This window comes from Carettochelys insculpta, chromosome 32 (assembly GCF_033958435.1).
Source record: "Carettochelys insculpta isolate YL-2023 chromosome 32, ASM3395843v1, whole genome shotgun sequence".
In the NCBI taxonomy this organism is placed as follows: domain Eukaryota; kingdom Metazoa; phylum Chordata; order Testudines; family Carettochelyidae; genus Carettochelys; species Carettochelys insculpta.
Genome location: NC_134168.1, coordinates 3,578,565 through 3,605,243, shown reverse-complemented (window position 1 = coordinate 3,605,243; position 26,679 = coordinate 3,578,565). Strand labels below are relative to the sequence as shown.

The window sequence follows — 26,679 nt, the reverse complement described above, 5'->3', positions numbered from 1 at the left end:
TCCTTTCAGCCTGTGCTGAGATCCCAGTGGAACTGACAGATGAACCCAAAGTCTGGGGCCGAGCAGCCCCACTTCATATTAAAAAAAAAAAAAAAAAAAAAACTGATTTAAATCGTCCATTTGACGTTTCATGAAAGGTCAGTTTTTCAGTAGACTAAAAGTTTTGATAAATATTTCAATCATATTTTCTATACAAACTTGATTTTGTTATAGAGAAATTTGATGAAGGTTTTCAGAAAGCAAAAACTGGCTTCATTTTGGGCATTTCAGAATCTTCAACTTTAAAATACTGATTTTCTTTTCATTGTTGGACCGACTCTAGTAAAAATTAAAAAAAAAAAAAAATAGAAGCCGATGACTGAGTTGCTCTCTTCTGCAAATCATTTCTGTCTCTCTCCATCCAACCTGTGAAGGAAAAAGCATGGCAGTTCTTATGTTTCTTTGGATCAGATTCTACCAAATGCGCACACGTTAGGCCTGGAGGAGAACTCACTAAGTCAGTGGAACAATCTCCCTTTGAAGTCGATGGGTTTTGCCTCACCTCCTGTGTGAGAAATTTTCAAAGGACCTAGTAGAGTTACAAGTCCTCATCTCATTGACTTCCAGCATGAGATGGGCCAGCTCACATCTGAAGTGTCCAAAAAAGGTGAGACAGAGAAAACAGAGCACCATTCTCCTCATTTTATTAGAGGGAAACTGAGGCCTTAGGGAACATGACTCTCTCCTGGGTCATCACATCCAACCTCCTCTCTCAGAGGCAATGTGAGCCTATAATCCTATTCGTACATCTAGCACTCTCCATCTTCACACTAGCTGTGCACCCCAACTGTTCCTTTGGGATCTTGCCCCAGACCCTCCCTCTTCTCAAAACAAAACAGCAGTCCAGTAGCACTTTAAAGACTAACGAAATAGTTTATTAGGTGATGAGCTTTCGTGGGACAGACCCACTTCTTCAGCTCATAGCCACACCAGAACAGACTCAATATTTAAGGCAGTCTGGTATGGCTATGGTCTGAAGAAGTGGGTCTGTCCCATGAAAGCTCATCACCTAATAAATTATTTCGTTAGTCTTTAAAGTGCTACTGGACTGCTTTTTTGTTTTGATAGTGTATAGACTAGCACGGCTATCGCTGTTACTATCACTCTTCTCAGTTAGACATCTTCTACTTCCCAGTCTTAATGTGGTCCTGGCCAGTTTATCCCATTTGTTCTTCTGCCAGCCCTGTTCCATAGTGCCAATGGCCCTTCTCCCTGGATGGTGTTTGCCCTCTTGAGCAACCCAATCCCCTCTCGGCCTTTATTCTGCTCCACTAAATAAACCAGCATTTTAATCTCTCGTCAAATTGGCTTTGGCCTTGTCTACGCTAAGGGAAACTGGGTGCTGTGTGGAGCAAACCCCCAGAGGTCGATTTGCCCAGCTATCCACACAAGGAGAGAATTTTAAGGAGTACAAGAGTCAACTGCTGACCCATGACAGGTCGATTTCGCGTGTCCCCACCAGGAGCACAAAATCAAACCCTGGACGATCAGCCCTGAGCAGGTCGATCTTCTGGGTAATGTAGTCCTGGACCAAGTCCCTTTAAAATGTCATCTTGTGTCTTACCTAAATTCATGGGGGGGGATACCTGAAGTTGAGCCCCACTCGCTAGAATCTAAGGTCTGTGCTTGAGCCTTGAGGCCCCACTCCTTCATTAGCAAATGAGGGGAGAGAGAACCAGAGCGGAAGAGAGACTGGACAATGGAAACTGAACTACTTTCCTCCCCTCTGTGTAACGCACCTCTGAGCAAGGCCAAAAAAGGACCTATGAGCCACCTAAGCTGCACGGACCCTCAGGTCTTACCTCAGAAATAAAGGTACCAAGTGACCAGGAGCATATTTAAGGCAATGGTTTTCATTAGCAACACCCTCAGACCCAGCACAGTGACAGCCAGCGCGTTCTTTTTCTCCGTCTCTTCAGCTGCAAAAGAGCAAGAAGAGATTGTGCCTTTGAAGTGACAACTTGATACCAGCACAAAAAAAAAAAAAAACCTAGTGTGGTAAATCGAGAGAGACGTTTAGCTCTGCAGGTGAGACAACAATGCTGAATGCAAACAGGGCATGAGCCTCTAGGGAAACCAGATGTTCAGCGCAGATGACAAAGGACATTTTTACACTAATTATGCGACGGTTTTACATTGTTGAGAGCACTGATGGTTGCCAATGACTGGAGCCAGATTTTCAACTGGGATAAATCAGCACAGCCCACTAGAAATCAGTGGAAGCTACATGGATGAACTTCAGTTGAAGAGCTAGTCTGTTGGCCTGAGTCACCCCTGAAATGCAAACTGACGCTGGTGTAACTCCATAGAAATCAAGGGGGTTACAATGATGTGAAACTGGAGTAACTCAATAGGGAATAAACGCACTAAAATGCCACTTATTTCCAAACTAACCTTGGGGGCTGGGAGCCAACGTTCCACACACCTCAGTCGAGCTTGTGGTAGGTCCAGGAGTGGTGAAAGCTGAAGAGAAAGATAATGACAAGCAGGGGATGAGCACAAACTTTCCATGATGAACAAGTGACGTATTTGAGGTGTTTGGCTGAGTTAAATTTCTGGGCCAAGCTAGAGTTCCTTACCCCCTGTAACTAGGTGGAGCATTGTTGACTTAAATGAAACAACTCCAGTTTACATCGGCTAGCGCTGGGGCCCTGAAAGACTATCTCCTCATTTACATCTCATTTAAAATAATATTATTAGGTGCTCTTCTCCACACCACGTGAGGATTTCTGTTATAGGTCTGTTACAGGAGACAAAATCAGAAGATCTATTTGGGTAAATTTTTCAAGGGATTTTAAAGGCATTTAGCTGGCTTGCCTGGTGGGCACCTCCAGTGATTTTCAAAAGTGGATTTCAGTAGAAGTTAAGGATGTAAAGTGTCAGAGAGGGTTAGTCTGTATCTTCAAAAACTCTGCCAAACAACTAACCTCGTTGCCAACTCTGCTCACATATCTGCGCCAGCAATATCATCACAGGACCTAATATCAACCACTCCATCAAGGGCATTTTCACCTGCACATCTATTAATAAAATATATGCCATCATGTGCCAGCAATGCCCCACTGCAATTTACATTGGCCAAACTGGACAGTCTCTACATAAAAGAATAAATGGACATAAATCAGATATCAGGAATGGTAACATACAAAACCCTGTAGGAGAACACGTCAATCTCCCTGGATACTCAAATTTAAAAGTAGCAGTCCTACAACGAAAAAACTTCAAGAATAAGCTGCAAAGAGAAATTTCAGAGCTGCAATTCATTTGCAAATCTGACACCATCAGCCACAGATTGAACAGAGACTGGGAGTGGCTGGCCGCTTACAGAAGCAGCTTCTCTGCTCTTGATGTTCACACCTCCATACTAGCTATCGTTAGGGATGTAGCTGCTTTTGAAAAATCTGGTAGGTGCCTCCCTGAATCCCTAAATATCTTTCTTTTTTTTAAAAAACAAACAAACAAAAAACAACAAAAAAAAACTTTCCCTACTTGACTTAGAAGCCTAAGTCCTATTTTTAAACAAGATGTGGCCATGTGAAGTTTCACTGAGCATCAATGGAGTCTAGGTTTCAAAAGGCCCAAATTTAAAAAATAAGAAACTTTGGAGCCTCTTGCTTCAGGGAGTTGAAGGCTGCTGTCAGATCAGCCCTCACCCTTCTCTTCTGCAAACTAAATAAGCCCAAATCCCTCAGCCTCTCCTCATAGGTCGTGTGTTCTAGCCCCCTAACAAATTTCATTGCCCTCCGCTGGACCCACTCCAATTCACCCACATCCTTTCTATCCTGGGAGGCCCAGAATTGGACGCAGCGCTCCAGATGTGGCCTCACCAGTGCCGATCAGAGGGGAATAACAACTTCTCTAGATTTGACGGAAGAGGTGTGTTACCAAGGCAGAGGATAAAGTCATTCGATGGAGTCTCAAATCTTCAAAACCTGATGAGGGATTAGAGCAGCTAGTTTCCAAATCCCTTGGGCAGACTAGAAAATCTTAACTGGACACAGAAAATGGAACATGGATTCTGCCCAGAAGGGCTAACCCCAGGCAAGAACTGGGCTACTTTTTCCTCTGGCCTGGATTATGCAGGTTCTCAAATAAGATGATCATAATTCGCCCTTCTGATCATAAAAATATACCCTTAGCTGTTGAAAACCAGCAGTGCTCCACTGGCTTAATGAAACAACAGTGCTTAAAGCAAGCTGAGGATCTAATCCCGTGTTAACGAATCTACAAGAGATGATGCTTCTCTGATCAATGACACCAGACCTGGTGGTCTCGCTGATTCCAGAATTGCGTTAAACTTCTTGTTGTGGTGTTCCACTGTGCACTGGACATCTTGGTTTGCTGTAATGTTGACAACCTTGACAGCCTGGTATTTTCCGGATGAGAGAACAGGCTCAGCGTTTTCATACAGAACTGGGCCGTCGGGATTCATGGACATCTTCAGTTCAGGAGGGTAGAAATCCCTTGCTAAACAAGCAGTAGAGCCGCTGGAGTCTTTGGATTTCAAAATAACGAGAGAAGGCTGGGAAGGTGTTGGGTTATCTGAAAGGAGGAATTGGTCATGTTGTTATGTTTCCCACTGCAAAAGCTCAACTCCACAGTTTTCGCTATACTCATGAAAACAATTCACACAAAATGTGTTACGGGTAGGCACTGAGGCTAAGGTGAGGGTTCAAGGACATAAGGACCAAGATAAGAACATCAGAACAACCATACTAGGTCAAACCAAAGGTCCATCCAGGCCTGTATATTTTCTTCCAACAGAGGCCAATGCCCGGTGCCCCAGAGGGAGCGAACAGAACAGGGAATCATCAATGCAATCTCTCATCTCCAACCCCTGACAAACAGAGGCAAGGGACACCTTTCCTACCCATCCCGGCTAACAGCCATTGGTGGAGCTAACCTCCATGAATTTATCTAGTTCTTTTTTGAACCCTGTTAAAGTCCTGGCCCTCACAACATCCTCTGGTAAGATCTTCCAGACTGACTTGTGATTGGGTGATCTTATGCCTCTTTTTTGCACAAATTTAGGGCACTTTAGCAAGGCCTGATTCAAAATGGATTCATCATCTACCCCCTGGAAATCAGTCCCCCTGGTGGGCTCTCAAGTTGGGCACCCAAAATTATTGGTCACTTTCCAAATTTAGCACCAGCAGCCTGTTCGGTACCTAGACATGCAGGGGCGGTGAATGAATTTCTGCCGAGGCTTTTTCAAGTTCAGTTCCCTGAAGTCACGAATAAATTCAAAGGTGAAGGAAATTGGTTTCTTTCTGCGTGAGTCTAAGGACCGGCTTCACCAGTAAAACGCCATCTTCTTCACACTGCTTCAGCAAGGTAAAGCCGTCAAAAACCCAACTGAACCAAACAGTCAAGATGGCTTTATGTTGCTGCAGAGCGCTCAACAGCTTGAGCTGTTGGTTTCTCGTCTACAGCAAATTGGCAGGAAACCACTTCTGAATAAAAGCATATTTTTGTTCTGTGATCACCTGCTTGCTGGATATCTTTTCTACTCTTACCATGTCTGATGCACAGGGAGATTTGTTTATGCAGGTGCATAATCTACAGAATCATAGGGCTGGAAGGGATCTTGAGACATCGTCCATTTCAGTGCACTTGTGGCAGGGCCAAGCACCGTCTAGGCCATGCCCGACAAGTGTTTGTCTAAACAGCTCTAAAAAAAAATGTCAGGTGAAGTGATGGAGATTCCACATCCTCCCCAGGCAATTTATTCCAGTACTTAACCACCCTGACAGGACATTTTTTCTAATGTCCATCCTACACTTCCCTTGCTGCAGTTTAAGCCCATTGCTTCTCGTCCTATCCTCAGAGGCCGAGGAGAATAATTTTTCTCCCTCCTCCTTCTAACAACCATCTACATACTTGAAAGCTCTTATGTCCCCTCTCAGCCTTCTCTTCTCCAAACTAAACCATTCCAGTGCTTTCAGTCTTCCCTCATAGCTCATGTTTCCTAAACCTTTAAGCACTTTCAACGAGTCTCAGATGGGTCATCATGTTAGTCTGTATCTGCAAAAACAATGAGAAGTCCAGTGACACCTTACAGAATAACAGGTTTATTGGAGCACCAGCTTTCGTGGGCAAAGACCCGCTTCCTCAGATGCATCTAAGGTGCCACGGGACTTCATGTTGTCTTAATCATTTTTATGGCTCTTCTCTGAACTTCTCCAGTTTGTTCACATCTTTCCCAAGATGTCCCTCCCCAAACTGGAGACAGTACTCCAGCTGAGGCAAAGTAGCATGGCCATTCATTTCCCCTGCATCTATCAGAGAGGGAGACGTGTTAGTCCATATCTTCAAAAACAAGTAGTCCTGTGGCACCTTGTAGACTAACAGATATTTTGGAGCATAAGCTTTCGTGGGCAAAAACCCACTTCATGAGATGCAGATTCCCCTACACTGTGTCTCGTCTATGTAAGCTGAGACTTTCAGAAAACTTCTAAATGATTTAGGAGCACAAGTTCCCATATTTGGTGCCCAGAACTTGATTGTTGACACTAGATGGAAAAAGAAGTAGACTGTGTGTACTGCATGGCTAAGTTAGGGAGGGCGTGGCGGCTCTCTGAAACAGACAAAGGGCCTTCACACCAAGAGTGGGGCTAAGAAAAGTGTTGATGATTTTTCTAGGAGTCTAGTGAGATGAAAGTTGGATAAATTAGGAAAATATTTGTATCTAGATAAGAAAGTAAAATGCTCACATGGAGAGCAGAGAGCTTGTGAAATACACTCCCTAGGAAAGTGATAATTACATCAATTTATATGAGAAACTGAAACAACCCGATATAAAAGTTTTCTGCACTATAGGTTAGAGATGTCTAACCATCCCCCCCACAATGGTAGAGAGCTTCGCATTATAGATTCACCACATTTAATCACGGGCTATAAATACGAGACAGCACGTGGCAGCAATAATTTAAAAAAAAAAGTGCAAGAAAAGAACAAGCCAAGCAAAGAATGAACTCACACAAAACTAAACGTCTCCTATAAACTTCAATTATGTCATCAAATTCCAACCCTATTCGACCAAATGCCCAGCTACTGTTAAGGCACAAAGTTTCGTTCAACTCCTTGGAGCTGTGGTCAGTTTACATTATCTGGGGATCTGGCCCTTTGACTCCAATGAATCTACAGCCAGTTTACACCAGTGTGGAATACCCGGCTCCGGTGACTTAGTGAAAAAACACTGATTTACACCATCCGAGAGTCTGGATCCATTTTCCTGCAACATAATGCCCCACACACAGTTATTTTTAACCCATGTGAAGATGTCTTCATAAAAAAAGGAATGTGTAATATTTAGATTTTTTTAAAGGTAATACATTTTGAGTTTTCAAATTACGATGACATACAGAGTCTAAGAATTCTCTTTTCATCATTTTAAAATGCTTTACTTCATCAACTTACTTGGATCTACTGTAACCTTTGTCCCTGAAGAGTCATAGTACACAACAACACAGAGTTATACCAAAACATCAGGAAGGGTGAAAAAAAGAAATGGAACTTGCTTTTTTCTCTCTTCCACGTTGAGCATAAGGGAGAATGATTCCACTTTCCACTGCTGAACATGAATTTGCACTATTTAATGAGAAATCTTTGTCATTAGAATGAAATGTGCTCAGTCAAACCTCCCTTTAATACCTCTCACCTTCTCTCTTTTTATATTGCTCTGAAAATTAAGAGACCAAATACAGATATAAGTATGAAAAGCATCATGAGTTCCACCCACAGATTTGAGGATCAAAACTTAGATCTATTTTAACCAGAAAAAAAAACAGTTCTTCGGTGTGTGGGTTTCTGTACAGCTCACTGGAGAATTTCTATCACCGTGTGCTCCAAATTCCACAGTGATACGCGTCCTTACAAAGCTGTCATCTCTCTCTATGGCAGTGGCATGGTATGAAGGCAGATACCTTCCCAAAACTCTGTCCATTGCAATGAAAGTCAGTTTGCTGCAACAGGAAGGCTACGTTCTCCTGAACAAGACAAAATATGCTCCTACAATCTCTACAAATGTCTTTGTACCTCCTTATCAATTATATTAAGCTACTGAATTTTCAGAGCAAGTTAAGTGGGGACAGAGACAGAGATTAATCTTGTTAAATCTCTAGTCCAGTCTTTTCACTACTCTCCTAGGCAAAGTTACTCTTCTTCCTTGCCATGGCTTGTATTGAAGCCTTTACCTATTTCAAAATAAAATACAGGAGGGGAGATTTTCTTAAAAAGTTGAGTCATTCCAAGCCATGTTCTCTGCCTCTACCCAAGACCACAGAATATTCATTTAGAAGACATCAGATTGAGGGTGAAAGAGTCAAAGTAGTCCAAGCTCAAGTATCATTTTCAAAAATGACTTAGCATTTTCAGCGTTACATTTTTAATTAGACAAATAGCCTGAGACGTGTAGCCGTGTTAGTCTCTAGCACCTTAAAGACAAACCATTTTATTTGTTAGGCAATGAGCTTTCTTGGGAAACACCCACTCCATTACTCAGTTAACTCTCATTCATTCCAATGAGAGTTAGCTGCCTAAGTTGCTTAAACGCTTTTGGAAATCCCACCAGGCACCTAGCTTTCTCTTTAGGTGCCTAAATAACTTTGAAAATTCCTTTAGAAACTTTATTTGCCCCTTTAGGAGACTACATACTTTTGCCAGTCCCACTAGGCACTTATCTGTGTCTTAAAGAGACTAAATATATTTTTAAGATGGGACTTAGACTTCTCTGTCATTTAGTGTCTTTTGAAAATCTGACACACAACTTCTGTTGCTATAAATCAGCAGAGCTCAGGTGAAGTTATAGAATCATAAAACCATAACAGCACAGAACGGGAAGGGACCTTGAGAGGTCATCCGTAGAACCCAGCAAATCTACCGTTAGCTGCCTTATACCCATGGGTATCCATGGATCATTATTCCAGATGCACAGTGAGTATAAATTTTGTATTTACACAGGGTTCCAGTCATCAAGTTCATTCCTTGCACTCACAGCACGATCAAGCACCATCCAGACCATCCTTCACAGGTGTTTGTCTAACCTGCTCTTAAATATCTCCAGGGATGGGGATTTCACAGCATCCCTCAGCAATTTATTCCAGTGCTTAACCACCCTGACAGGTGGGAAGTTTTTCCTAATGTCCAATCTAAACCTCCCTTGCTGCAGTTTAAGTCCATTGCTTCTTGTCCTGTCCCCAGAGGCCAAGGGAAATAATTATTCTCTTTTCTCCTCATCACATCCTCTTAGGTACGTGAAAGCTGTGGTGATAACCCCTCTCAGCCTTCTCTTTTCCATACTAAACAAACCCAGTTCTTTTAAACTTCTCTTACAAGTCATATTTTCTAGACCTTTAATCACACTCGTTGCTCTTCTCTGCACCCTGTCCAATTCCTCCACAGCTTTCCTAAAATGTCACGTGCAGAACTGGACATAATACTCCTAGTGAGGCCTAATCAGTGCTGAGCACAGCAGAAGAATGCCCTCCTGTGTCTTGCTCACAACTCTCCTGTTACTGCATCCCGGAATCATGTTTGCTTTTTTCACAACACCGTCACATGGTTAACTCATAATCAGCTGGTGGTCCACTCTGACCCCTAGATCCCTTTCTGCCATGCTCCTTCCCACTCTGTGTGTGAAACTGATTGTTCCTCCCTAAGTGAGCACTTTGCATTTGTCCTTATTGAACTTCCTCCTATTTACCTCAGATCATTTCTCCAGTCGATCAGTTACAAACTACTTTAGTTTTAAGGTACCAGTTAGAAGTACAGATGAGCTGTTTGTCTTACCTGGAAGAGTCTTCCACAACACTGCTAATATTGAGATTTTTTCAAAAGAAAATGGGTTTGAGAGTCTCCCATCCTTTCTCAGAGAATTTTAAACACATGAGGCAGGTGCCTCATCTGCTGTACACTGCCAGGACAGAGTTTGCCCCAGGTGGGGAAGCTGCTCTTTTAGTTTACAGTGTGAGTAAGAGGAAATACTATCAACTGCTCCTGGGCAGGGAGTCCTGCCAGCAAGTGGCTGGTGTAACGTTCTCCAGACTAGTTCTGCAATCTGGCCTGGGAAGTTCTGGAAGCTGTGTTCCCACACGGCGCTGCTGCTTTTCATACACCCATTCTGCAACCAGATCAAAGAAATTGTTCATTCAAAGACTTGTGAAACGCTTTCACATGAATCCACATGTAGTACCCAGGGGCACTGAGACCTCATCTGGGGTGAGTGAAGTCTCTGCTCTACATCCTCAGCTGAGAGTCAGCTGGCCTTTAGCTCACATGATAGAGTGCAGGGCTTTAGACCCAATGCTTACAGCTTCTATCCCCGGTGCTGGCAACCCAGGTCTGTCGATGTTATACACACAAGGGCTTTTTTCTCTGAAAAAACATATGCCCTTTGCTGGGCCACCAAACCCATTGGTGAGATGTGACTGCCAAGCAACAAATGCCAGCAAACTCTTATTGAAAGAGAGAGTGTAAGAGGCCCAGATAGGTGGCCATTCTGACTGAATTCACCTGATAGAGGTGATTTTCAAAGATATATGCCTCCCCCTCAAGTGCCCAACTCACTTTTGAAACTTTGACTTGGGTGCCTAAGTCACTTAGGTGCTTTTGAAAAATCTGCCCATGTGCTTTTTCTGTCTTGTTTGCCCATGTGCCGAATAGAGATCATTTGCAGTGTAACTGTAGCCGTGTTGGTCCCAGGATATGAGACACACAAAACGGGTGAGGTAAGGTCTTTTATTAGACCCAGTTCTGCTGGTGGAAAGTGGCAGCTTTTGAACTTCACTAGGTTAAGGACAAGCCTACCGTGCAGATAAATGTATTAAAAGCAGATACCTTACATTTCTTTAGGCTACGGTAAGAGGACGTTGGACAGCAAATTTGGTGGTCCTTGCTCTTATCATTTAGGAGGAGTTCTTGACTAAACAGACAGACAAACTCGTTAAAAGATATAGTAGATAACTAGAGAGGCAGAGGCTTGCGTGTCTGCACATCTCACCTCCAATGTGGCAAAGTCAACCCCTCTCCGCCAATCTTTGCCCCTTGTTTAAGAAACTCACTAACATGTTCCATGTTGCTATGAGCTTAAACTGCGGCAAGGGAGACTTAGGTTGAACATTATGAAAAACTTCCTCACTGTCAGGGTGGTTAGACATGGGAATAAATTGCCTAGAGAGGTTGTAGTATCTCCATCATTTGAGAGATTTCAGAACAGGCTGGATAAATATCTCACAGGGATGATCTACTTGGAGCTTGGTCCTGCCTTGAGGTAGGGGACTGGGTGGCCTCTTCAGGTCCCTTCCAGTTCTATTGTTCTATGGTTCCATGTTCTCTGTGTCCCCTCTTCCGTGTGGACACATCCCCATGTGTCTTCAAGGCCTTCTTCTGCCCTGTGTCAAAGCAGAGATAAGTTCTTTCTGGAAGAGTTGCTAAAAGGCCAGGTGAAACACTTTGGTTTCTGCTGTCCCTGGAGATGCGAAGTGAATGGAACTGGGGAATGAAGGCTCCCACAAGAAGATGCAGGAAGCTGGTACATGTTGAACCTCTCTAATCCAGAACTCTCTCATCTGGCAACATCTGTAACCCGGCATGGGTTTAGTGAGCCGGGTGACCACTTATCCTGGGTGTGGCCAACTTTCCCACAGTTCCATAACCTTTGTTTCTAGCCACCAGTCCTGGCTCTCAGTGTTCTGTGCTGTTATGTAGCTGTAAATTTACCCCAAACATCTTCTAAGTGTCCAGTAAGCAGTGGAAGTGTTGATAATGTGCTAGACAATATTGACCTCCCATGGACCAGCAAATTCTCTTGTTCAGCAGCGGTCAGGTCCCCAGGGTGCCAAACGAGAGAAGTTCAACCCATACTAGGGGAAGAAATCCCAGGATCCAGGCTCATGGAAGAACATAGATGGAGATAACGTGTTAGTGTCGGTAAAGCTAGGCTGTCAGAGCTGGTTTCCTTTGGGATTTTCTTCCAGTCGGGCCTTTAGGTTCCCCCATTAGAAATCATCTGTTGTAAGCACCATTCTTGTTTGGGCTCTGACTGCCTAGTACACACTGTGTCCTGCATGCAGTAATACTCAGCAGCATCCTCAGGTCGAAGGTTAGTCAGCTGCAGATACAGCAGGTTGTTGGGATTGTCCCTGGAGATGGTGAATCGGCCTTTCACTGACGCTGCATACTTTTTCGTATCTCCGGCCCAATCACTGATGCTTGATACCCACTCCAGTCCCTTCCCAGGCGCATTTCTGTACCAGGACATCCAGTAATCACCAAAACTGAATCCAGAAGATTTGCATGCAATCCGGAGAGAGTCCCCAAGCATTTTAACTTGTCCACCAGATGCCACAAATTCTAATTTTGACTGGACTCCTGTGCAGAATAAAAAGAGAGACAGTGAGAAATCTGTAACAGTACGTGGGTCTCTCCCATGTCGGTAGGTATTGAATTAAATTCTCTGTGAGAACCACGAGAAAGGAATAGACTATGGAATTGTAAGAGCCTGGCTCTGAGTCAGAGGAGAGTTCTCAGAGGAGAGTTCTCAGGGGAATTTACTGTTAAATGGGACAAGGAGTATCTCCTGCTATGAGAGTCACAGCGCTTTATCCCAAAAGTAGCCACTTTCCTTCCACAGAACTATTCATCTTGATTAAGGGTATTGCAGTCTGCTCCTCTAGGGTTTTTGTTAACTGCATAAAGCACAAGCACCAGTGTTTATTATTTCTAGAATAATAGCCACTAGGTAGCTAGAACAGTTAGGGGTGTTAGGAAATGCTTGTACTGAGCCAGTTTCTGGTGGTGAGAGAGACATGCTTTGGGCTTACACAAAGCTCTCCCACAGGTCTGGTAGATCAAAAGCTAGTCTCAATCACAAATAGACATTGGTCCAATAAAAGATCTAACCTCATCCCTCTCGTCTCTAGTATCGAGGGCCCAACCAGGCCATAACAGTACTGAGAACAGCTTAGACAGACACATCCAATAAGTCAGAATCACCCTGTTCTCATGCCCTGTCCAAGACAAACAGAGGAGCTTGTATATTCTCTTTAGCCTCAGCCCAGGTTGGATGCACACCTCCCCGCCACCAGCGCACAGACCCTTGGAAGATCTCCTTCTGCCCCCATGATAAAGCGTGAGTAAGACTCTCTAGTGGGAGATGTGGGGGAACTGGGACGTTTAAGGGGACAGGAAAGAGCTGGTGCCAGGGGAAAAGGAAAAGTTTCTCAGTATTCAGTTCCCAGGGTAAATGGATGGAAGCAGGTAACGCTGTGCTATTGTTAAGGCAGAATAGGTTGTCTCCTTCTGTTTCTATCAGGGGTTTCTGGTGTTGAGGCCTTCAGCTTCCTCAGCAGAAATCTACTCCCCTCAACACACGCAAGACCAGGTTCTTGTCTGAGCCCTGGCTGCCTCCTGCACACTGTGTCCCACGTGCAGTAATACTCAGCAGCGTCTTCAAGTCTCAGCTCAGTCACATGCAAATGTAACAGGTTCCGATAATTGTCTCTGGAGATGGTGAATCGCCCTTTCGTGGACTCTGCGTACTGTTTGGTATCCCCAGACGACTTGCTAATTGTGGCAACCCACTGCAGCCCCTTCCCAGGAATGTGTCTGAGCCAGGACATCCAGGAGTTCTGAAAGTTGAATCCAGATGCTTTGCAGGAGATCTGGAGAGAGTCCCCGAGCATTTTAACCCCTCCACCGGACGCCACAAAATCATACCTGGTCTGGACTCCTGGACGGGAAAAAATAGACATTAAGACTCACATGTAGAAGACCGTCCAGTGTCTTTGGCAATTGTGTTACCTTTAATAGTGAATAGAATGGATGCAGTGATGAGCCAGAGTTCCATCTTTCCGATTCTGGGGAGAGGTCCTGGGGCCCTGGCTGGTAATGGCACAGACCCCAGGGGCTGTGCGTTGTCTGTCCGAGAGCTGCAGTGTCAGGGGAGTAGCCAGCGTTAAGCAGGAAGTGTGACTAGGCAATTTGCATATAAGACAGATGAACTCCAGCCCAGCATGAGCAGAGTTTCAGAGGCTCTGGTTTGCATGTGGCTTGGCTCTTTGGCAGAAAGTGCTACGAACACAACTAACAACAGGTGGATACCAAAACTCTGCCCGCTTTGGGTTATGCTGTAGCCAAACCCCGCTCCCTTTTCCGGCCGCACTTACTGAAACTCTTTCAGGGGAGGAACCTTCTCGTACTCTGCGCCTGGGCAGCTCCCAGCACAATGGGGCTGAGACCTCAGTTACTCAGGTTCTGTTAAATGCTCAGCACCATCAGGCACCCATCTCTAAGGAGAACTGTAAGCAACATGATAAATAATGGCATTGTAATTCTGGATTTCTGACTCGGTTTTCCTGGTTCAAAAACTCTTTAGGGAATACAGCACCTCGTTTCTCTGGGCAGGAAAGACCTGAACTATCACGGGGGAGAGTCAACAGGATTTATACTCCTAAATCCATAGTGTGCTTCTGAACCTCTTTGCCTCTTGGCAAGATCTCCAGCTGCTTTGTGCTCAGGCCCGGCAGCTGGACTAGGGTGGGGTGAGAGGTCTACTTTCAACTTCATGCCTCATTTGTTCTCCAAAAGAAACAGCTTTGAGTCAATCACATTTGTTCATGGTGATCAGTCAAATGCAGCAAATAGTTCCAACCAGAAAAACCAGCGGGGAAAAACTTCCCCCTCCCCAAAATGAAAATGTTTCATTTGGGCATTTTTTGAAACAAATCCACTTGGACATTTTGTTTCAGAAAGATGCCAGGGAGATTTAGCTTTTTTAAAAAGGTCTTTAAAAAAATCCTCAAGCCAAACAGTTTAATTTCAGGTCCAAGACATCACTGTATTCAGCCCAAAGAAACGTTTACAGTTTGGTAATGAAAACAAAAAAAAAGAACATTTCTACTCCATGCAAAACGGTGCTTTTTTCTTGTTGTTTTTCACACAAGCACTGAACCCAAAAAACCCAATTATTTGCCCTGCTCTGGTCCTGACTTTACACACCCAGATATTTTTTAACATCCTTGAACTTCATTATTTTGGGAATTTTCTCCCATTTGTTACATAATTCACATCCCCTCACTATAGGCGAGCCAATGAGCTCATGCTCAGAGCCAAGTGAGTTCCATGGAGTGTTTTAGGGGGGAGAAGGGAAAACTAACACATTTCTTTATATTCCTTTGCTTTCAATACTCTCCATTTCTCATTCCCTCACTTCTACCTTCGCCCCACATCTAGCCCCCTCAGACAAGCGGGCCCGAAAAGATCAAGGCCTTGTACTCTGTACTCTGACCCCAGCTGACCCTTCTCATCTGGGTTGCCATCAGACACAACACTGGAAGCCAGAAAAGGTCTTGTATTGGAGTCAGCCAGAAGCCCTGCCTGGGGTCTGGATCAGAGCTGGCACCATTTAAGAGGAAAGGCGCATATGCCATCCCCGGCTCCCCCAGATCAGACCATCTCCCCACAACATGAGGCTGGTACGATGGAGAAGGGGATACCTGTGTGTGTGTCTCTCTCTCACAGGGGGTGTGGGGCTCCTGCTGAGGGTAACTGAGGCGAACAGGTGACACCTCCGGGCTGCAGACAAAGGGGGAGGTGGAGCCGGAGGGGTTTGAATTGGAACTGGGAGTTGGAAGCAGTGAGTCTGGGATGGGGGGAGAGAGAGAGACAAAGGAGGGGGCCAGGCACCGGCTCCGGGGGCCCCTCGGGGCCTCCTCTCCCCAGCATGGATGGGACTGGCTGTCTCTGCCGGCTGTACTGACCCCTCTGTACAACATTGTCCTGTCAGCTCATAAACCCGCTGTTCTCCTGCCGAGGGAGAGTCACTCCTGCCTGCGGACGGGGTGCAGAGCTTGAGGACGCCCGAGCCCCATCACAGCTGGATTGCAGCTAGACTCTCTGGAGGGGAAAGACTCTGTCCCATTTATAGCATCTTTCTATTCTATTTACCGGTTAAAATCTTATTATATTGTTAAAAGAATCAGCTCTTGTTGTGCAACCGTTTCTATTGTGTAAACAAGATGCATCAAAGCAGAAAACATTGTTTGCCTATAACAATAGGAAAGGAAACACATGACACACAGAAATCAGACAACACTTTTAAAAGACCACAGTTTTTCAAACTTTACTCTTTCAAAAATCCTTGTACAATCAGTGTCAGTTAGCTGGCGAACATTCTATTACTATTCTAGCCTAAGAAACAGGGTAGGTTCGGGTAAAAGACAGTTTTTGGGGGGTTTCCCCCCAAGGGGCTGAGAAGATATGAGGGAATACAAAATAAACTTTAAAATAAAAAATCTCCTCCAGTCTTAACTCTGAAGGCATTATTGTAACTCAACCATTGTCACACAGTTACCAAAATCAGCTTGTTAAAAATCTGATCATAAGAGTAAGAAACGTAGACAAATAATCAGTATCAAAAGCAGTATATGCAATTAATATAAACTACGATGACAGAAATTTTGCTTTATTTCTCAGGTACTTCCACTCTCCTTCTTGGAAGCCTAGAATAACAACAATAACATTGTTATTAATTACATTGTTTGTTTATTTTATTACAGCAAAATTCTCATTTTTTTTCCACAACCTCTCTGTGTGGCTGCAGACTCCTCATATAGCCTTCTAGGGAGCTGAAAAATGGGGGTACTGATCCTTCTTTTAGCTGCTTTGTTTATGTCAGTTGTCAGCAATTAGAGTCAGGGACCCAAGACAGAGAGAGACTAAAGGCAGAACGTTTTAAAAAAAAAAAAACCCCAAAACCTAAGTCGCTTGTTCAGACTAATAGAGGACATGGTGGTATGCAGGGAACGGGGCCCAAGCCTCTACCCATGAAACAAGTCTTCTCACGTAATCATAGAACAGCAGAACTGGAAGCAACAAGAAGTCCTGTGGCACCTTAGAGACTAACAGATATTTTGGAGCATGAGCTTTCGTGGGCAAAGACCCACTTCCTCAGATGCACGAGTCTCTGACGAAGCCGGTCTTTGCCCATGAAATCTTATGCTCCAAAATATCTGTTAGTCTCTAAGGTGCCACAGGACAGCTTGTTATTGTTGAAGATGCAACTAACAGGGCTCCCTCTCTGATACTTAGAACTGGAAGAGACCTTGAGAGATCACCAAGTCCAGTCCCCCTGCCCTCACAGCAGGAGCAGGCACCATATTGACCATCTCTGACATGTGTTTGCCCAACCTTCTCCTTCTAAGTATTCTCCCACTAATGGAGGCAGGAGTTAGGGGGCATCTGCATTTTTACTACTATGTTAGAAAGGTCAAAGGCCAACTTCTACTCAGTGTTGGCGGACATAGAGCCCAGTCTACAGGACAAAGTTATCGCATGCCTTGGAGATGATTCTTCCAGTCAGGATCACATTGAAGATGATACTCTTCGCAAGCACAATTTCCAAACCCAGCAGGGCCGCAGATAACAACTTCGTGTTTTCCTCCTCGTTTGTGACTATGAAATACAAAACAATGCTGCGGTTTCAGCATGCAAGTTCATCTTTGCACAAAGACAAATGCAACCGTGAAATGGTGGGTGGGTGGGTAGGTAGGTGAGAAGAAAGGGAGGGAGGGAGCTTGGCAGAACTAAACTGATTTTAATAATTCAGATATCATTGGTTTCTAAGCATTTTTATATATGTGTGTTTAAATTTTTCACAGTTGTATGAAATTATTGGGGATCAGACACTCATTATTTAATAAGAGTAGATTTTGAGATTCAATAAACATAAAGCTTTGTGAACATTAAGACACAGATTTTCAATATTGTGTGTCAAAATACACAAAATAAATAGCCTTGAGGTCAAACTCTAATATGTTCTGGAGTAGCTTTGCTTTGCTTTGCTTTACTTTGCTTACTTTGTAAATGTTGACGTTTATCAGCAGAAATATTTTGTTGGTGGTGATTTCTGGGCATCAGGTGAAACTGATACAGATTGACATTTGCCGATTAAAAAGTCTGATCCTTTTAAACCTGTATGCTACAGAGAAGGAGAAAGGAAGGTAGAGGTGGCAAAGTGCAGCTCTCTTCTGCAGTGCAGATGATTACAGAGGGATAAGATGATTTTCTATTGATGTTAGTGGAAAGGGGAAAATGAGTTAAGAACATGTAACAGCAATAGAACAGAGAGGAGCTGGTTGTTTTTTAACTGAGTCCTGTGCTCTTGACTTAGCGGTTGCTGGATTGGTCTCTCAGAGCTAGACTGCACGACTCCTATTCACATTGCTGAGCACTTATTCACACTCACACCAGTGAGATTACTTGTGTGCCTAACTGGTCGCCAACATGAGTACATGGGCCTAGGCTGGTTACATTTCAATGACCAAACACAGTAAGGGCCAGAATTTTGGTGGATGGTGAAGTCAACAGCTCCCTCGCATCTCCCCAGTTGCCTGCAAGCAACATAACTGCTCCTTTGGGTACTAACCTTCAAGACTGGAGTTAGAAATGTTGCCTGGCTCGGTCACAACGGCTGTTGGAGCAGAAGACGTGAAGTCTGAAAGGAAGACAGTAAAGTATACCCAACAAAGTAAGAGATTTATACAGCTGTCTCATAATCCCGCTAAACTATTTGAAATTCCAGAGGGTGGAAATTCGCTTTCTGCTCAATTTTAGCCTAGTCCATAGTGGTTGGAAGTCAAAGGGGGTCTATGCTTTTCAGAAGCATGTGAGCCCTAGACTTTCTGGTTTAAAAAAAAAAAAAAATTTCTTATGTAAGAATTTTAGGCGGGATTTCCTGCAGTTTCCTAGGAATCAACTGGATACCAAGTACTGAGTTAGATACATGCTCTTATCTATTCCAGCTTTCCCTGTCACCCTCTGGGGTTAAATAAAAAATGAATTAATCCCAAAGGGATCATCTCACTCGGTCTTAATCCCTGAAAACATACCTGGTGGTTTCTCAGTGGTTTGGGTTTTCTGAATAACTTTCTTATTATGGAGAATGGAACAAGACACTGGTTCGTTTGGAGGCAACTTGGCCACTTTGACGGCACTGTATTTCCCACTAGGTGTGAGGATCGGGTCTGTGGCTTCGTATATAGTTTGACTGTCGGAATTCATGATGATGTTCAGCTCTTTAGGGTAGAAATCTTTCGCCAGGCAGGCAGCAATGCTCTCGTTTTCTGACTTCATAATGGAGACGGAGGGCTCGGAAGGGGGTTGATCTCCTGGAAATTAATGTTGTGGTTGAAGTTTAATGAAGAGATTATCACCACAGTCCTTTCTGACCTTAAAAGCTATGAATACCTGTGCCTATGGGGACATAGTGCCTATCTGATAAATACACAATGTAGTCCTTTAATCTAGACTAATGAACAAAATACACTCCTTAAGTCTGATTTGAAGAACTTAAAACTAGGGGTTGAGGGAAAAAACCATCGAAGTCGCAGCATGTGCTGAAAGAGTTAATAGTGCCCCTACAAGCGCAATTCTGGCATTTCTTAACTTTCGAGTGCTTGATTCTTCAACCATAAATCTACTTTAAGTCTCATGGGAGATTTCAATCATCCAGACATTTGTTGGGAGACCAATACAGCAGCATGCAGACAATACAGGAAGTTTTTGGAGAATGTTGGGGATAACTTCTTGGTACAAGTGCTGAAGGAGCCGACCAGGGGCTGTGCGCAAATTGACCTGCTGCTCACAGTCAGAGAAGAACTAGTGGGAGAAATATAAGTGTGTGGAAACCTGGGCTGCAGCGACCATGAGATAGTAGATTTCAGGATCTGGACAAAAGAAAGAAAGGTGAGCAGTAACATACAGGTGCTTGATTTCAAAAGAGCAGACTTCGACTCCCTGAGAGACCTGATGAGCAGGATCTCTTGGGAAATGAAGATAAAGGGGGAAAGACCTAATATGAAAGTTGAAACCTTTCAATAGAACATTTTGGCTACACCTACACTACAGCTGTCCTCTGAAAGAAGTTCTTCCAGAAGGTCTCTTCCAAAAACACTTCTTTCGAAAGAGACCGTTCACACACAAAAAAGCAGATTGAAAAAACTGAGCCACTCTTTCAACAGAGCGTGGCCACACAGCCCCAACTCTTTTGAAAGACCAGGCGAGGGATTGAAAAATCCACCCATGAGGACTGCTCTTTCAAACGAAGGACCCCAGGGCATCTACACGCATTTTCTTCTGAAAGAATCTTTTGGGAAAAGGCGCTCTTCCTCGTCTGGGAGAGGAATAGGGCCACCAGGAAAAGTGCCGCATTCTTCCGATTTAGTATCGGAACACATTTTGTGTGTAGACGCTCAGCGGGATTTTCCAAAAACGCTCACTAGTGCAGACATAGCCTTTGAGATGATCACAGGGGGAAAAAAAGAATTACAAATTGCAGATCCTCCCCTGACTCTCTTAAACATATTTTCCATATAATTTCTGTCTGCTAGAGGGAAGGCGTGCCAAACTGTCACTGAAAGCCAGGCAGAATCTGGTATTTTACATACACGCATTTCCAGAAGGACCTATTTCCTCTGCATGCACAACGTACATTGCTAGAAACCACCAGTCCCAGCCCAGACAATCAGAATCCCTGCAAAGCCCCAGCCTTACTGTTCATCTCACCTTCAATATGCCTTCAAAAATCTTCCATAAATGACTTTTGCTTAAACTTAAAGTTTTACAACACCCGTTCCCGAGCAGAAAGAGTCAGTCACTTACTTGGTATTAGAGAAACTTTGGTCCCTTTAAAGACAGCTTCAGAGTCCACAGTGTGACACAACTGTGCAAAAACCTCCCTAAAGAAAATTGAAGCCAGTTCTGGGACTCCTTTATTTTATTCTGAGTCTGGGCTATGTTATTCTTCACCTCCATCATCTGACGTACTCTTGTGCTGAATCAGAAATTCATGCCGGGCAAAAGGTGATTTATAGCTTAGCTGCCAACTCAGAGAACTAGCTCAAAGAGGTCTGATTCTTGCTGTCCATTGCAGCCTCAGTCCTGCAAAGACTACAAACTTGTCCATCTTTATACACCCTGGCCCAGACTCTCAGCTGTTGTAAAGGAGCATGGCACCTCTGAAGCCAATAGAACTATGAAAATTTAAACCACTTGAGGATCTGTAGCCCTGGGCTATCTCTATTGAAATTTCAGGGGATCTATGGCAATGTGTAAATTTAAACACATGCTCATGCTTTCTGTAGGATCAGGGCATTACAGAAGAATTTCAAGGCTTGACGCCCAAAATTTCCTGCTTCAGAAGCAGATTCAGTGTCTTGGAGCCTAGGTCTGCCAGTGGGAAAAGGATTAAATAGGATCCCCAAAGAACTGCAACATGCCGCATGTGGGACCATCTGGCAAGGCAACACTGCGCTGACCATGATTAAAAGCATGCTAGATGTTTTGTCTTTCATTTAACAATTAAGGTTACAGTTCTGTTTACAGTCAATATACTCATGCACGCTATAGAATATAAAGCACCATGCAAGAGAAAAAGACGTATTTAAAATATTATTTTCAAGCCACTGCAATAGCATCTGCCTAATATCTCCCTTTTCTGTCGCAGTAAATGAAAAACAAGGCATTTCAATGAGTTAATTATAAGGAAGCTTTTTCTTTAAAAAAAAAATAAAAGTTTGTCAAATGTTTTTCTTGCCCTTTCTGCTCCTTTTTCACATAACTCCCTTTTAAATGTAAAAGAAACAAAAAACTAAAGGCAAACAAACTAAAAAAGCCCCAGGGGTGAGATGATTGCCTAAGAAGAAACATGTTTGTTATGTTCTAGTTTTTTGTACAGGGCTCTGCAGTGTCTGTGTCACTGGGGATGTATCCCCCAGTCACCGTGCTAAACCTCTTTACATTAACTGTCTTTGTCGCCCAGCGGGGATGCAGCATTTCTCACGACTGTGCTCCAGAGATACGAGTTGTTACCTGGCGCTGCCCATGTGGGTGAATGTCTCATTGGCATTCCGGCACAGCCCTGCTCCGAAATGCTTCCTTTTCAGCTTCTTCTTCTATCAGAGGAGAAATCTTGGCTTCTGGGAGCATAGTGGGTTTGGCCCTGCTAATGCACTTGGGGTCTGCTGGGCAGAATTTCATTCTATGCAGAAAATTCGTCCTGGGGACAGAGTAATAGGCAGACCCCACCCTGGGACCTTAGTGCAAGGAGCCTCTGGAGTCTGAGCTAAAACCCAGTTGGCCCTCAGCTAAGGCTGTAGAGGAGATTCATTCATTCTTTGTGCAAGTGATTTAGGTGCCATGACATGGGACAGCGAACCACACCCTTTAGGTGTGTGGGTTACAATAGGATTCCACAAGGAAAACAAATGTGTCAATCCAAAGCAAGCCGCCCTGTGGCACCTTAAAGACTAACAATCTTATTTATTAGCTGGTGAATTTTTGTGGGAAGGGCCCACCTCTACGGATCTGGAGAACGACTGAGAACTCAGAGAAAAAGAAGTGATAGAAAAAAAGAACCAGAGAGAAAAGAACTGAGGAATCAGCTAGATGAGGAGAAGGAGGTGAGGAGAGGAAGAGAAAAAACCTTTGCAAGTGTCTATTAAGTTAAGTGGGGTGTCTGCCATCCCTGCCAATATCAAAGGCGGGGAAATTGTCCTTGTAATGCGTAAGGCAGTGGAGATCTTTCCTGAGTCCATGGTGATAGGTACCAAACGGGAAAATGAATTCCAGTTCAGATGGTTCCCTCTGTAATCGGGTGTTAGAATCTCTTTGTTGCCAAACGCGGACCATCAAGTCATTGGCAGTGTGTCCTGCCAAGTTGAAACAAGGATCCAGATTCCTCTTGTCTGCTCTGCATCCATTCAGTCTTTGGCAAAGTGATTGTCTGGGCTGTCCAACGTGCTGGCATATGATGGTGTATTTCACTTTAGTGTAAGTGCAGGTGTGCGAGCCCCTGGTGGTGCGGCTGATGCGGTCCAGTGGTGGTGTAGCTAGTGTAAATAGGTGGACAGAGCCGGCAACGGGGTTTGTTGCAAGGAAAGGTTCCAGGGTGAGTATTTCTGCGGTGTGGTGTGTGTTTCAGTCCAGTCTGATATCACACACGCACGCACACCCTGGAAAAAGCAACGGAGGGTGCCGTTATGGGGCATAACCGAAGCACAAAGGAATTCCTGCAAAGCAAGTTTCCGCTGAGAGGGAAGGTCTCTGCAGCCTCACGGGGATCTGCTTCCTGCCTCCGGCAGCGTAGCAAAAACACCGGGGCACCATTTCAGGCGGACAGCGAGCCCTCTGCTTCCCTTCCCTCTGACTATCGGGGGGCGAGGGAAAAGTGCACAGATTGTGAATTCCTCCTGTGCCCCGTCCCTTCACCAGCCAGGAGTGAGAGGCATGTGCGCATGCACGAGCCATGTACTTTCCCCTCGCTCCCTGACAGGCAGGGGAGCAGAAAGAAGAGGAAGCCGCATTCCAGTCACATGGCTGGACTGCCCCTCCCAAAATGGCATCCTTGCACCAATCCTTAGCTGCAGTCTTAGGACCATTACCCTGCACCTAGCATTGACAGATGTGTGCAGGTTAATGTTTCCAGAGGAAGTGTAAAGTGGTACAATGGAGCCCACCTCTGCTATAACCCTGTTGTTATATTTCTATGTCTGTTAACATGCAGGTTCGTGAATTCCCCAACTTTTAATTATACCTGTTGTTTCACCCAGTGATATTAATGGGCAGCAGGTTTGAAACGGACAAAAGGACGTTTTTCTTCATGCAGCGCACAGTCGGCCTGTGGAACTCCTCGCCGGAGGAGGTTGTGAAGACCAAGACTTTAACAGGGTTCAAAAAAGAGCTAGATAAATTCACGGAGGTTGGGTCCACCCATGGCTATTAGCCAGGCTGGGGAGGGCTGGCGTCCCTGGCCTCTGTTTGTCAGAAGTTGGGAATGGAAGACAGGAAATGGACCAATCAATGATTCCCTGTTCTATTCATTCCCTCTGGAGCACCTGGCATTGGCCGCTATCAGGAGACAGGAGTCTGGTCTAGATGGACCTTTACTCTGTTCCAGTAGGGCCGGTCTTAGGTTCTTAATACAACTCTTGCTGGTTCCAAATCTTTCCTCTATCCACACTCTGTGTGTTCACTTCTCTGTCTATGTCCACGTTGTGTGTTCCCCTGGGGCATGCATCCTCCTCCTCCTCTCTTTGGAGAGAGCCTAGATGGGCACTTCTCAGACTGGCACATCACATATTCTAAGAGGGAGGGAGTTACATAGCGTGACAAGGCTCTGTGGTTTTAAACAGTGCAGTGCAGTCCCTGGCAGAGGGGGAACGCCACTTTGCTCAAGGCAAGCCAGCAGGCAAAGGTGGGAACCGAGAAACTTCGTAACCAAAGTTGTGGTAAAGGCAATTCTAAGGTTAGGCAGCAGTGTGCAAGAAAACACTTCCCTGTGTCTCACCCCATCTGACCAAAGGAACAAGTCTAGTGCGACAAGCTGCCAGGACAAGTCTCGCCTCAGAACACTTAATTTCTCTTATTGTTTTAAACGTTAATGGCAATTAGGCAGCTAAGTCACGTGACTTTGCAAACTCCACTCGGAGCCTGTCTCTTTAGGCACCTACATGCCTTTAGAATGCCTTTCCCAGGCCCCTTTTGACATCAGAGGGTGCCTAAATCTCTCAGGCTCACCTGAAGTGAAGGTTTTTGTCTGAACTCACATCCACGTTTATACACTGTGGATCACGACAGTAGTACATGGCAGTGTCTTCAGGCTTCAGGCTGTTCATCTGCAAATACGCCGTGTTCTTGGAATTGTCCCTCGAGATGGTGAAGCGCCCTTTCACCGAACTCGCGTAATAGGTAGCACTTGTTGGTAACTTGCCAATGCTCGATACCCACTCCAGTCCCTTGCTGGGAGACAGTCGATACCAACTCATCCAGTAGTCGCTGAATGTGAATCCGGAGGTTTTACAGGAGAGACGGAGAGACTCGCCCGGTTTTCTCAGGTCTCCCCCAGATTCTACGAATGCAACAGCCCAGCCACCTGTGGGGGAAAAGAGAGAGTAAGAGTCATAATGTTGTGCCTGCGATCCATTGGCAGAGCGGCAGTAAATTCAGTTACCTCTTACAAGCGTTGTAAAGAAAATGAAACGTGCCCCAAGTAGCATATTTCTGAGACAGGAAAAAAAAAAACCTGTCGTGGAGAGTTTGGTGTTCTCTGTAACGAGTGAGCTGGAGTCACACAGAGGGAGCTGAAAGGTTCAGGGGATCTCCGGCATTCAACAGGAAACCAGTTTGCATAAACCTTATTGTATAAGCAGCCAATTGAATTCCATTCTGCGTCCTCACCCCCGGCGCCCTGTCTCTCTCATCCGCCTCTAGTCTCATATTTTGACAGAAAGCGCTTCGGAGGGGGCTACGTGCCCCTCTCCCGACGTCACGGTAAAAAGCTGGTATCCCTCAAGGGGGAGTTTCAGAGATCTAATTGCAAACTATAAAAGTAGTGATCTACCTGTCTCTCTCTCTGTCCTCCAGGCTCTGTCTAGCTACCATGTAAGCCTAGGGTTGTGAGCTCAATCCTTGAGAGGACCGTTTAGGGATCTGGGGCAAATAGGAGAAGAAAAGAAAAAGGGAGGGTGCTTGGTCTTGCCAAGAGGGCAGGGTAATGGACTCAGTGACTGCCCAAGGTCCCTTGCAGCTCAATGAGATCTATCTATCCCTATACACCATATCTATCTATCTGTCTGTCTGTCTGTCTGTCCACATACACCATATCTATGTATCTATCTATCCATCCATCCCCATATACCATATCTATCTATCTATCTATCCTAGTCTCTGGATGCCTTCCACAAAAAATTTACAAAATCCCTGTTCATCTTGATGAATTCTCTGGCATTTCTCCCATTTTGGGATAAAATCTCTGCTTGAAACATGGGTTTGGGTTTAGTTATTATAACTTGTACGTGTTTAGGGCGAAACCCCTCCTCTTTCTGGTCACGGTAAGGCCTTTTTGAGTAGGCTGCATACATTACAGTGGAGACTGTCCATTACAGCCCCCTGTGACTCTTTGAACCTCTCTGCTCCAGCGTCCAGCCTTTTCCCCTGGTCAGCAGTGCCCTGATCCCCAAACAGCCACCATTCCTGGTTCTTGTGTCAGTGCAGAATTATTCTGACTCACTGTGAGTCGCTGCAGTAATAAAAACCAGTGTCTTCAGGTTTCAGGTTACTCATTTGCAAATAGAGGGTGTTCTGGGCATTGTCTCTGGAGATGCTGAACCGCCCTGTCACAGAAGTGGAATACCGTTTTGTGTCGCCTGCCCAGAAGCTAATGGTGGCAACCCACTCCAGGCCTTTGCCAGGTGCTAGTCGGAGCCAGCTCAGCCAGTAATCTCCAAAGCTGAAACCAGACCCTTTACACGAGATGTGGATGGAGCCTCCTGGCTTCTTCGTGTCCCCTCCAGTCGCCACAAATCTAGCTTGTGCCTGGACACCTGGAAAAGAAGATTGTAAGAAAGACATAACTCTCTTAACTACTCATCAGAGGAGTCTGCAAAGCCTTTAACAATCACGTTACCCTGGAAAGCCGACACGAGGAGCATGAGAATGAGTGGGAGCATGCCGGTTCTTATATCTGGGCAGAACCCCGAGCAGAGGTGGAGATGCTAAATGCAGATAAACAGCTGCTGTTCTCATGGAGCCAGAGATGGGGCTGGTTTGCGACAGGAAACTCAGACAGTTTCTTCTCCCCCTTGA

At 44.8% G+C, this 26,679-nt stretch overlaps 2 protein-coding genes and 2 long non-coding RNA genes across 4 annotated transcripts in view; all 4 read right to left on the bottom strand.

Moving 5' to 3' along the window:
• The window catches only part of LOC142004557 (T cell receptor alpha chain MC.7.G5-like), a 369,008-nt gene that overhangs the window by 102,193 nt on the left and 240,136 nt on the right, over positions 1 to 26,679 (bottom strand). The window lies entirely within an intron of this gene.
• LOC142005074 (uncharacterized) lies at positions 323 to 2,453 on the bottom strand. Its single transcript, XR_012643063.1, has 3 exons — positions 2,434 to 2,453; positions 1,842 to 1,958; positions 323 to 405 (listed from the first exon to the last, which is right to left on the bottom strand). It is a non-coding gene; the product is annotated as an uncharacterized LOC142005074 (long non-coding RNA).
• Positions 17,373 to 19,038, bottom strand: LOC142005075 (uncharacterized). The gene is made up of 3 exons (XR_012643064.1): positions 18,927 to 19,038; positions 18,464 to 18,532; positions 17,373 to 17,490 (listed from the first exon to the last, which is right to left on the bottom strand). It is a non-coding gene; the product is annotated as an uncharacterized LOC142005075 (long non-coding RNA).
• On the bottom strand, positions 19,393 to 26,543 carry LOC142004441 (uncharacterized). Its single transcript, XM_074982094.1, has 6 exons — positions 26,501 to 26,543; positions 26,105 to 26,417; positions 25,118 to 25,155; positions 24,668 to 24,967; positions 23,422 to 23,451; positions 19,393 to 19,454 (listed from the first exon to the last, which is right to left on the bottom strand). The coding sequence occupies exons 1-6, from the start codon at positions 26,541 to 26,543 to the stop codon at positions 19,393 to 19,395; spliced, it is 786 nt and encodes a 261-aa protein (XP_074838195.1).